Source organism: Chrysemys picta, chromosome 7, assembly GCF_011386835.1.
Source record: "Chrysemys picta bellii isolate R12L10 chromosome 7, ASM1138683v2, whole genome shotgun sequence".
Lineage (NCBI taxonomy): Eukaryota > Metazoa > Chordata > Testudines > Emydidae > Chrysemys > Chrysemys picta.
This window is the reverse complement of record NC_088797.1, coordinates 95,976,664-95,989,750: the sequence shown is the minus strand read 5'-3', so window position 1 is coordinate 95,989,750 and position 13,087 is coordinate 95,976,664. Positions and strand designations below refer to the sequence as shown.

Genomic DNA, 13,087 nt, shown 5'->3' with positions numbered 1-13,087 from the left:
CATGAGGAGCTGGGAATAGTGTAGGAAAAGAAGGAGTTCCTCACTCTTCTTTCTATCTTAGAGGAGCATGGATGCTCTCATCGCCCTTCACGGTAGAGGATTTGCCTACCTGCCTTTTTGTACTTTGTGACTGGTATATCAGTGTGGTTTTGCTACTTCTTGCTGTTCATTTACTTTCTTGCTGCTGTTACTGTCACTGCTGAGACTTGCCTCCCTCACTGAATTTTTTGTGTGCCTCTTCAGGCTGTTCTGTTTTAGGCTACTGCTATTTGCTGACACACTTTGGTGGGAATTGGGAAGTAGCTTATCCATCACATTCCCCTCTATCCAGCAGAGATCTATCAACCAAAAGAGGCAGTAATGATCAAGAGTGGAGTGGGGAAAATAACTCTGTCTGGAACACCATCGTAAACCACTAGTCTAAGTGCTACCCTGGCAATAGAAGAGCAATTTGCATTGCGGAGAGGCAGCAGAGAAATGAGATTCTGAAAGCAAAAATCTGAAAAGAAAAAGAGGGCTTCCAGCTGAAAAATAAAGGTTTATTCGAAAAGCATGAGGGAACTCCAAAGCCGTGTACCCATTTCCTAAGAAATTTCTAGCAAGAAGTCGGAGAGACGGCCTCTTGAACCAGTGCCCACTATGACTAAGGATATATCTATATTGTAAAAAACAAAGAAAGGATAAGAAAAAAAACCATGTGTTCTTAACTTCAGTTTGCTAACCCACATTGGCCAACTTGGGTTAAAATAGCAGTGAAGACATGGTTAACCTGGTTTTTAACTTGAGTTAGCAGCTTGAGTTCGAGCCTTAGAGGGAAGCCTGGGGTTGAACATGAATTGTATGCTGAGTTTGCCATGTCTTCACAACCTGAGTTAGCTAATGCAGAAGTTGGTCCAATCAAAGATAGTATGTCACCTTCCTTGTCTCTCCTACCTAATTTAAGTTTTTTTGCAGTGTAGTAATACCATGAGAGCTCCAGCTATTTCTAATCAATCACTCAGAGGGGATTTGACTAAGATTTAGATGATCAGCGGACGTGACTCTTCAAATGAGAAACTTATAAAGCAAATAAGATGTAACACAAATAATTTTTCATTCTTGGTCTAAAAACATGCGAGATCCTTGTCATGTATTAAAGAAAGATAATATACTAGTACAATAAATCCAGATTTTCCACTAATGTAAATGGATGCAAATGCTGGTTATAATTACCCTTTCCACTCCTGTAACAGACCATTAATTATTCCTTTTAGGACAGACTTCTGAATATCTTGAGGCTAGGGAGAATGTAAAGAAAAAAATAAACAGTATTAGGTTACAGTTCACTTCTTTTTTACAGTTCATATAATACAATTGTTGAAACATGACAGTAGGATAACATTCTTATTTAAAGGATTAGGAATAGTTTTTACTCCACAATAAAACTCAACTTTTTATTTTGTCTACTTTACCGAAAACATATAACTAAAACAACCCAAACTAATTATAATACAATTAATATTAAGAGGAAATTTATATGCATTCTATTCTGCTACCTTCATTGAGAGAAATGCCCAGGTTAGTTCCAACTGGGACTACTCAGGTGCATAACATTATTCACGTGTAAATGTTTATTAGATTTTGCCCTTTGTTCACAATGAAGTAACATTAATAGATCAGTAGAAAAATTAGGGCTTTTACTGTTGAACAAAGAAACTAGGAGAAAATGTTAAACTTACTTTTGGTGCCATTAAAAAATGGAGCCATTAAAAATTTGACATTACTACACTACTGTAGTTGTGGTTATCCGTATACTTAAAATGGGAATACTGCACATACAAACCTACACTGAACTACACTGAGCAGTAAATTTTAAGATTCTAATTCTACCCACTCTATGGGAGAAACTGATTTTAAAGTAATCTGTGAGAAACCTTCAATGAAAATTGCATATGTAACATTATTTTACTTACAACTCTCAGATGAATATTTAGTTCAGCTAGCTGAATTTTGAATACTAGGTCTATAGGTAAATTAGATTCGGCAAGATTTATTAAATTGGTTATTAAAATTCTCTCATTTTAGGACTGACAACTAAATATGTATGTATCAGATTTAATGCAGAATGAATAATATTCAATTTCTTAATGAGTCACTGAATATGTAATAAATGCTACCTTTACTTTTCCATATTTCCAGTCTTCAAGGTTCCATTTTACTAATTTAGAATTAAAATACTAATTTTCTTATAATGATAATAGAAAGAATGACCTTATACTGATTTTAGTACTAGGTTAATTGTATAAGAAAGCTGACCTAATTTTTTCCTTCATGCAAATTACCTTCTCTACAAAAGTTAAATGCCCAAGGTCTACTGAATACTTCTTGATCATTCTAGCTCTAGTCAACAGAAGCTCTTGTTTAATAGCTTGATTACATCTGTAAAAATTAGGAAAGGCAAATCCCATCAATCTAGTCAGTCCAGAAAAAGTTCAATACATATTTTTTTCTTTTCATATATAAACTTAAACCTTTTAGTTTGCAGACCATTCAAAGCTTTGCTTAGTAATACCACAAGCAGAATTTGAAATAGAAAAACAAATCAGGGGAGCAAGTGTGTTTTCACTATAGCTAAACTTCCCAATCAAAACATTATCAGTTTATTACATTTTCCACAAATCTTTATTTAGATGTGACACCATAGGAGGATTATTAAAGTAATATAAATTATCAAGGCTGGATGCGTAGGAAAAGAAACAAAAACAGAGACCACCCTAGACAAATCACGGCTAGCTAGGCTCTACATTTGGTTAAATAAAATATCGTTTAGGTTACCAGAAGACCTTATCTTACATTAAGCCCTATTAAATAGGCACAAAACATTTCAACTGGATGCAAACATGGAAAAAAAAATGTTTAAAAAAAGCTACATCATCTAAAAAGTATATCACCCAAACTTAAGGAGATGGATTTAGAGTGGGAGTCCAGTGAAAGTGATGAGATAAAGATTGCACAATTGTTTTGAATCAATATGTTTTTCTGTTGCACAACAAAGTTTAACTTTTGATATCACTAGTGTCTCTTACATATTCTATATTATCTTATAGTTTATTTTTCTATTATCTTGTTTTCCTGACTACTTGTTAGTATGTAAGATAAGACTTTCTTTCTTTCTACTGTCCAAGTCCCCAGTCCTGCAAGAGCCGTATGCTGTGCAGGGCCCTTCTAACTTCACTAGAACACTGCACAGGTGGACCCTTATACACAATGTAGAGCCTGTTTGAAATCAGTGGTGTCCTGCACAATCACAGGAATCTACCTGCAAAAGCTATTTTCAGGATCTATGCCTCAGATGTTGTGAGGAAAACCCCCTCATTACCATTTTTTCTTTCATACCTCTCAAAAGAGACCAGTTCAGTGCCATGCAAACAGATAGCCTAGATACAAACTAATAGTTACACAATATCCTTTACTGAACAGTAATATTAAATTCACTATAGCAGATACAAATATTTTTGTCCAGCAAAACACCAAAGGTCACACAAAATCAATGAAATAAATAATAAAAAATTGGCTAAATTAAGAAGTGGTCAAGAATTGCCTCTATTGGGCACTTAATCATTAAAGACAAAATAACTTTCAAATTATTTGGAATCCATCATTTGCACATTTAACTTGCCTGTGCATATTCATATGATTGTCAACCTCATTCCATCTGCCCCATTGCTTCCTACACTCATTTCTGTATCTTTTTTCAATCTAGATTGTAAGCTTTTGGGGCAAGGAAGCATGCCTTGCTATGTTTGTGCAGCATATAGCATGGTGGGGTCCTGGTCCTGACTGAGGCCTCTAGACTCTACCAAAATATAAACAATATTATTAACTAAAAGTTATTCTATCCGTAGAGTGCAGTTTTCAGGATTTTATGGTGATTTCATGTAACCTTGCACAGTTTTTGCAATTTCAGCAGATTCCTCAGTTCATAATTGTGAATCTTTTAAAACATTTTAAAAACATCTTTTTTACTTACAGTATTTAGTAAGGCATCATAGACAGCATTCACAAATTTAGCATTGATTCCAGAGTCTTCAATAGTACTGAAAGGGAGACTGACATCTTTCTGCAAATTCAAATCATAAACATTTTTTACTCAAGTTATTTCTAATGTCATTTTAAAAAAATTCCCTTCAAAATAAAAAAGTTTTGGTGTGCTAACATTTGTATCAATTTTAGAAAAAAGTATATACAGAGAAAAAAATTGATAATTTTTTGTAACAACAAAAAAGAAACCAGGTCAGATATGATATTGTATCTTTTCAAATTCTAATACAAGAATACATTATGTTAGCGAAGTTCACATGGGTTCAATTTGTCAAAAAAGTCTAAAATAATGAGACTACATTAGACGTGTCAGCTGATACATGAGGAGTGATTTAGTCTACCATTTCTAGTCATTGGTTCAAATTCAAATTCAGCAACAGTCAAGAGCAACAAAATTACTACCACGCAATATCTGTTAGATAGCCTGTGGGACATGAATTAATTGCCTCAATTCAGATCCCACTGTTCACAGCAAATAGCACAATCACATTTTGCACTGACACACACAGATTCTGAAAAAATACGAAGGATTTATTGGGCATGGGGACTGAAGCACTGAGGCACATTAAGAAGGCAATGCAAGGAAAAATGCATTGCCAAAAACCATACTGTATTGGATTGGGGAATTAAGGGCTTCAGTCTCCAGGACTGTCAGATAACTATTTTACCAGCAATGGAATGTACATCAACAATAGCCTAAAAAGATAGTAAAGCAACTCCATAGTCATAAAGTATTAAAAATTTTAACAGAATAATATGTCTATAGTTTCACTTACTATAATGCAAAGTTAATCTTTCAGAAACGGATTGTACAGAGACAGCTTTTATAAAGTCTTTGCATTTTCTTTAATTCTCAGGACACCAATTTTTGTATTTCTTTTGTTTTAAATCCTACAAATGAGCTTGAAACATTGGTTTACTAATACATGAATAATGAACAAATGGTTTGTTAAAAACAAATAATAAATGGAACTAGTAAATGAAACAATGAAATGCTATAACTACAAAGTGTATGGGTAAGGTAAACAAGATAATACTATGAGTCTAGTCTGTTTAAGTAAACAAATATAAATATAAATGTTATGTGATGGATATATAGCATCTTGAAGATATAAAACCTATAAGAGCTAAGCAGCATTCTGAATTGTTTTCTACCTTAAATGCAGCATTTAGCTCCAGGAAAGAATCAAATGTTGTTAAATAAAAATCATGTACAGCTTTCCAATCTCCTGATGACTTAGCTTTTTCCATATCCTCCCTAGAAGGAAAATTCACAAATAAATATATAATCACACAAAAGTTTATGTACAAATATTAAACGCTTTATGAAATAGACTTTGTACTTAATACTTCACTATTCAAAATGAATAGTGTCTTTCATCTCTAAACAGATTTATGAGAAGGGTTAATTTAAGAATTGATGTGTGCAAGTTAACTTCTACTCGAATATTTTACCTGAAAATCTAGAAACACTGACGCTCCAAAAGAATGGAAGCATTTGAAATTGGTTGTGCAAAATATATTTCAACACTACCTGATCATAATATTTATTAATTCAGTGGATTATGATTTCAGTATTTTAAAACAAATTAGTAATAGAATAATGTATTATCAATTCTTATGCAATGTGTAGAAATAATTTAAAATAGTAAGTAACCTCCTAAAACTGTTAATTTAACATTACAGGTACTGATCTTTGCTTGTATTACAAGCTTTAAAATTCCTAAATTTTACATAGCATGTGTAAGATCACATTCATTGTTGTAACAATAAAATTCAGAGATTCACACCTAGTTAAAAGCTGGGAGTTGGATATGTTATGTGAACATTTTAAACATCCATAAAGAACTAATGTCTGATATAATGGAAAACTCCAAATACCTTGAAAATGGAAGTAAAAACATTTATGCAAAGCCAATCTACAACTTATTTTCATATTAGTAGGGCCAGTGTTCTCCAGCAATGAAAACAGTAATTTCGGATTTTCAAAGCTATATATTTCAGACATTTTTGATATGCATTATATTAATAAAAATACACTTATTGACAAACATGAGCAATATGCAATCCTTTACAATAATGGTGCTCAAACTTTTCCAGTCGCATCCTGGCCCTTACCAGTAATGGAATCTATCTACAACCCTCTCCCCCACCATTACTGCATAGCCAAGACTTCCTCAGCAGCAGAGATTGGGCAGAAGGTGGAGAATTGGGGATGGGGGAGGAGCTGGGGCTAGAGGTGGAGCTGGTCTGGGGGCGGAGAAGAAATGAGAGCAGAGCTGGGCCTGGAGGCAGGGCAGGACTGGGTGAGAGCAAAAAGGTGTTGGAGACGGAGCTGGTCTGGGTGCGGAGCGGGGCTGGAAGTGTGGCGCTCCATCCCTGCCCCCACCACGCATCCCCTGAACAGTCCTCTGCACTAGGGTTACCATACGTCCGGATTTTCCTGGACATGTTCCCTTTTTGGGACTCAAATCCCCGTCCGGGGGGAAATCCCAAAAAGCCGAACATGTCCGGGAAAATAGGGAGGTGCTGGGCTGGGGGCCGGGCCGGGGGTGCTCGGCCGGGGGCTGGCCCGGGTCCCGGGGCCAGGCCGGGCCCAGCGGTGCGGGACCGGCAGTGCTGGGCCGGGAGTGCTGGGCCGGGGCCCGGCAGTGCTGGGCAGGGGGCCGGGCCGGGGCGGGGCCGGCAGTGCTGGGCAGGGGGCTGGCCCGGGGTGCTGGGCCGGGGGCCAGGCCAGGGCCGGGGGTGCTCGGCCGGGGGTGCTCGGCCAGGGGCTGGCCCGGGCCCGGCGGTGCAGGGCCGGGGGCTGGGGATGGAGGGAGCTGCTCAGTTGGGGGGGGGACAGACTGGGCCGCGCCTCTTCCTCCCACCCCCCACCCCCCAGCTTACCTGCTGCCTGCTTCAGGCTTCCCGCGAATCAAATGTTCGCAGGAAGCAGGGGAGGGGGAGGGGGCGGAGTTGGGGCGGGGACTTTGGGGAAGGGGTGGAGTTGGGGTGGGGCGTGGGCGGGGTTGGGGCCGGGGCTGGGGGCAGGGCCGGGGCCCTGTGGAGTGTCCTCTTTTTGGACACTCAAAATATGGTAACCCTACCCTGCACCCTCCGATGGGGGCGCACCCTACACTTTGAGAACCCCTGCTTTACAGCACAAAAATGCTGGGTACTGAGGGCTAGAGCCAGGCAAGCTGTGTGGCAGGAGGAAGGAGCCAGCGGTGTACAGGGGAGATGAGTGGGTGACAGGTGCTGTGGACATCACCCTGCATGCCCTGCTCACCCGCTGAATGGCAATTCCAAAAATTAAGGGCAATTCCAGAAATGAAGAGTCATTTAGGAAAAACATAAAAAAACATAGTAATAGCGGCAATTACCAGAAAACATTGGCCCTACATGTTAGTGATACAAATCACAAATTTATTTTTTCTTCTACAACATATAATATTTTTATATAGTCACTCATATGATAAACTTGTGTATTTCAATGAAACACACTGTAAATGTGAAAATAGACATAATATAATCAAAGTGCTTAAAGGATTTAGGAGCATGTCTTGCTGTAAGTCAATGGGGCTTAGGTTCCTAAGTCATGGACACTTTTGAAAATTTTATAATTAATAAATTAATAAAATGCGTGGTAGATGGGTTTGTCACATGTTTCAGTTTTTTGACCACTTGAGTTCTAGACAAATATTCTCTTTTACCAATTCCTTTGTGATACCTGACTCATTCTGCACCAAGTAAAGAAACACCTGACAAATCAAAAAATTTGTTACTTTTAACCTCCTACTAAAAATGAGAAATCTCAAACACACAAAAAAAGCAACCAACTTGTTAAAAGAAGATAAACTCATATGTCACTAAGAACAACTGTGAACTTTTCCTTGATAAATGAGGTCAGTTAGGTCTGTGTTCTGACAGAGGGAGTAAACATGAAAGTGGAACAAAGCCAAATTGATTTGGCACAGTGATCTTATTGTCCTTTTGCTAAATTGTAAGAGGACAGCAGTATAAAGCTCACCTGTACGGACTCTGATCTAAGTCCGCAGAATAAAAGGCCTATTAAGAGTAGTGCTTCTCACATAAGGGAATTAGCACTAGAAAGAAGGGATTTCCCCAATATGGTTTCAAGCTTACTTACACTATTTAAAATAGCACTAACATCAATAGAAAGGGAAAAAAAAAAAAAGGAACTACAAAAAGAGTGAACTACCAACACCAGTGTCCTTTGACAAAAATTCTACATTTTAAACATTTAAGTGAGAGGTGGCACAGCCAATATTATTAACTATTGTCAAAGGTCCAAAAATATAGGAAGTTACAAATTAATGGCCTGGTACACAATGTCTTCAGTCAGAGTTGAGGATCTCTGATTGAAAATAAATATCCACTAAATATCAGTTTTCAGAGTAGCAGCCATGTTAGTCTGTATCCGCAAAAAGAACAGTAGTTCTTCCCCCCCCATTTCCTCCCAAAAACAGTAATGGTAGAAAAAAATGCATGTGGCACTGAGCTGCTGATGGTGCTATCTGTTAGGTGATGCATAAAACCCAAGCTGAGCAAGGAGTCATGACAATTTCCACAGACACGGAAGTATTAATTCCAGCATCCTAGCCAAATTAACGTACATAAATACATTCTATCTAGCATTCTGTTCTCTTGTACTGATCCCATCACTAGAGGTCAGCCAGAAAATAAATATTACATACATAAACAAACATACATAAATAAAATGGAAAGTCAGTCAATAAAAACCAAAACAGAGTATACAGTTAAAACCAATACAACTTACTGGAAGTCTTTCATAGTTTTGGTTCGGATGGGAAGGGAAGGTTCCGGAGGGACTGGAGCTTTCAGTTCCGGTGGTAGTGTATCTATAGAGATGCGCTGCTTTTGCCTAACATCAAGGCAAATTGGTGGTAGATCTCTCACTTATTGAAAAATTTTAAAGAAGTGTTAAATATATTGTAATCGTGTACATAATTTACAAAGAAAGATTGATTTATTTAGCTTGCAAAACACAAAGGCATATGAACTATACAAAAGGATTAAAGTTTACATTGTAATCTGTAAAAATAACCTAAACATTGTTTTTGTAAACTAGGAACTCGTATATATGTGAAACTGATGGAAAATGCCTTTTCAACCAATATAAGAACTAGCTTAATTTTTTTCCATATTGCTCAAAATTTCATTTTTTGAACAATATCAAAATTTAAAATTTCACTGTGAAAAAACAAACACGTTCTCGCTATTTTACTTTCCTCCTCTTACCTTTTTGCAGTGAAAATAAGTAAAAGGAGTGAGAGAAAATGGTATTTTCCCTTCCAAACTTTTCCAAAAAATTCATTTAAAAATGTAGAAAAAAAAAAAAAGAAATAAATCACTTTTCAAATTAAACCAAAAATTTTCATTTCTTTTGACTGTTTTAGTGAAGCTTACTTACTGCCTGACCAGCTGCAATATTTATATATTAGGGCTGTCAAGTGATTAAAAAAATTAATCACAATTAATCGCATGGTTAATCGTGCTGTTAAATAATAATAGAATACCATTTATTTAAATATTTTTTGATCTTTTCTACAATTTTAAATATATTGATTTCAATTACAACACAGACTACAAAGTGTACAGTGCTCACTTTATATTTATTTTTTATTACAAATGTTTGCACGGTAAAACACAAAATAAATAGTATTTTTCAACTCACCTAATACAAGTACTGTAGTGCAATCTCTATCATGAAAGTTGAACTTAAAATGTAGAATTATGTACAAAAATCACTGCATTCAAAAATAAAACAGTGTAAAACTTTAGAGCCTACAAGTCTACTCAGTCCTACTTCTTGTTCAGCTAATCACACATATTAACAAGTTTGTTTACTTTTGCAGGAGATAATGCTGCCCGCTACTTGTTTACAATGTCACCTGAAAGTAAGAATGGCATTTGCATTGCACTGTTGTAGCCGACGTGTCAAGATATTTACATGATAGATGCGCTAAAGATTCATATGTCCCTTCATGCTTCAACCAACATTCCAGAGGAAACGCATCCATGCTGATGATGGGTTCTGCTCGATAACGATTCAAAGCAGTGCAGCCTGATGCATGCTCATTTTCATCATCTGAGTCAGATGCCACCAGCAGAAGGTTGGTTTTCTTTTTTGGTGGTTCAGGTTCTGCAGTTTTTGCACCGGAGTGTTGCTCCTTTAAGACTTCTGAAAGCACGCTCCACACCCAGTCCCTCTCAGATTTTGGAAGGCACTTCAGATTCTTAAACCTTGGGTCGAATGCTGTGGTTATCTTTAGAAATCTCACATTGGTACCTTCTTTGCATTTTGTCAAATCTGCAGTGAAAGTGTTCTTAAAACAAACAACATGTGCTGGGTCATCATCCAAGACTGCTAGAACATGAAATATATGGCAGATTGTGGGTAAAAAAGAACAGGAGACATACAATTCTCCCCAAAGGAGTTGAGTCACAAATTTAATTAACACATTTTTTTAATGAGTGTCATCACTATGGAAGTATGTTCTCTGGAATGGTGGCTGAAGCATGAAAGGGCATTCCAATGTTTAGCACATCTGGCTCGTAAAGACCTTGCAATGCCAGCTACAAAAGTGCCATGCGAATGCCTGTTCTCACTTTCAGCAGCATTATCTCCCATAAATATAAACAAACTTGTTTATCTGAGTGATTGGCTGAACAAGAAGTAGGACTGAGTGGACTTGTAGCCTCTAAAGTTTTACATTATTTTGGTTTTGAGTGCAGTTATGTAACAAAATTTTTTTTGACAGTTGTAAGTTACACTTTCATGATAAAGAGATTATACTACAGTACTTTTTTTATCATGTGTATAGTGCAAACATTTGTAATAACAAATAATAATATAAAGTGAGCACTGTACACTTTGTATTCTCTGTTGAAATCAATATACAATAAAAGCTGTTTTATCCGGCACTTCACCATCCGTAAAGCTCTATAAACCAGCATTTTTGATCTTCATTGAAATTCCGGTTTATAAACCGATTGGCGCGGGGCAGGGTAAGGGGGTTGGGGCACAGGAGGGCTTGTGGCACAGAAGGGATTGTGGAGTGCGGGCTCAGGCAGGGCATTTGGGTGTGGGAGGGGGCTTGAGGCAGCGGGTTGTGGCACGGGGTGCCAGATCCGGGGGGGGGGGGGGGAGGGAGTTGCTCACCTTGGGCAGCTCCTCACAAGTGGCGACTTGTCCTGGCTGCTCCTAGGCAGAGGCGTGGTAGGCTGTCCCCTCCCTACCCCATGCATTAGCTCTGCAACTCCCATTGGCTGTGGTGGCGGCGCCTGCAGGCGGAGGCAGCCCGCACCCACTCCCGCGCCCCAACCTGCTGCCCTGAGTTCCCTTCCGCATGCAAACTCCCTCCCAGAGCCCGTGCCCCGCCCCCCTCCCGCACTCAAACTCCCTCCCTCTTAGTTAACCGGCATTTTTCAGTTACCGGCACCCCCACTCCCCCAACATGCCAAATAAAACAGCTTTTACTGTATTTGAAAATGTAGAAAACATTCAAAAATATTTATAATAAATTTCTACTGGTATTCTATTATTGTTTAACAGTGTGATTAAATTGCAATTAATTTTTGAGTTAATCTCATGAGTTAAAACTAAGATTAATTGACAGCCCTATATTGTATTATTCACAGCTCTACAATTTTTCAGCATAAATCTGGGAACACAATATAGTAAAATCTCATTCGGTGGGCAAATTAGTGATAGAAAGGTGATGGAGGGGTCATTTGATTCCTAAAAACCTACAGAATCTCAGTTTCAATTGTGTCGCCTTCTGTGGCATGGTGGGGGGGGGCTTACTGCTCCCCTGGCACCCAGCTTCAGGTTGTCCGGTTGGTAGAAATTTTGATAATACAGTGCTGTCAGAAATGGCTCAAGTTGGGTATCATTCGAAAACCCCTTTCCCCCATCAACACAATGGCACCAAACATGACAAACCTAGAACAATGATATATATATATATATTCAAGAAAATGTTTAAAATCAACATTTTTTAAATTATACCTTAACAGAGGGATGCATTGCTTACATAAAAAAAGACATTGATCTTTTGTAATCCTAGGGAAGTTAGCCTTGACATGTAGTACTGAAAACATTTATTTATCAAAGTCATCAATGTCATCTCCATCTAGGGCACCATTGCTAGACATAGTCTCACACTGATCCTTGTCTGAGTTGCACTTGCATATGTCTGTGCAAGGCAGGCGGCTGGCCAAACATTTGCAGAATGGTAAGCATCTGGTCTTTGCACATGAGCATTTGATTAGCTGAAGTACTGACTGGGACCACATGGTATTTCACACAACTGGTGTGATCAGTTCATTCTCCAAGACCCAACCATGCCCAATAGGGGAGGGTAGTTCTGGGTATGGTCGATCATTCAAGAGCCATTCCATTGCTTGATAATTTGCCCTCATGACACCAAGTATAAATTGCCCTCAGCAATGGCAATTTTTCTCAGTTTATCTGCTTCTTGGAAAACATCCATCAACGTAGTTCTGCAAGTGTCATAATGTTAGTCTTTAAATGGTAAACCTAGTATATTAATGCTTCCAGTTCATTTATGACCGCACCAGTAACTGTCTCACGCATTCCAAGAACTTTCAGAGCGAGGAAAGAGTCTTTGGAGGCTGAATCAAACACCTCCCAGTAAGATATCTTATTATCATACTAACAGAAGGTCAGACTTTTTACACCTCTTATTTCAGCGAGGTAGCAGGCAATCATCCCAGAATAGTTTGTTAAATCTAAAGCAAAAACGTATTTTGCTATGTCTTCCAGTGTGAGATGCAAATTCTAATTAGCAGATCGAATAAAGAGCAGCAAAGACTCAACCATCTTCATGTATTACTGCACTAGTCCAAAAGTTGGCTTTGTCACCAATTCAACCTCATTAAATGTCATGATCCATTCTGTGATATTGCAGCTCTCCATCATGTACAATAATGGTCACTGAATACGGACTGTACACTG

The 13,087-nt window shown here is 38.1% G+C and overlaps 1 protein-coding gene across 8 annotated transcripts in view; it reads right to left on the bottom strand.

Moving 5' to 3' along the window:
• HECTD2 (HECT domain E3 ubiquitin protein ligase 2) overlaps positions 1-13,087 on the bottom strand; it is a 164,204-nt gene that overhangs the window by 50,852 nt on the left and 100,265 nt on the right. For all 8 annotated transcript variants that reach the window (XR_010589259.1, XR_006176025.2, XM_065552058.1 and 5 more), the window contains 4 exons: positions 8,864-9,002; positions 5,236-5,338; positions 4,010-4,099; positions 1,213-1,277 (listed from right to left, as the gene is read on the bottom strand). Coding sequence is in view for 6 of the 8 variants with exons in the window: in XM_065552058.1 (XP_065408130.1) it covers positions 1,213-1,277; positions 4,010-4,099; positions 5,236-5,338; positions 8,864-9,002 (397 nt within the window). In the remaining 2 variants the exon portion in view is untranslated. The remainder of the gene's footprint in view (positions 1-1,212; positions 1,278-4,009; positions 4,100-5,235; positions 5,339-8,863; positions 9,003-13,087) is intronic.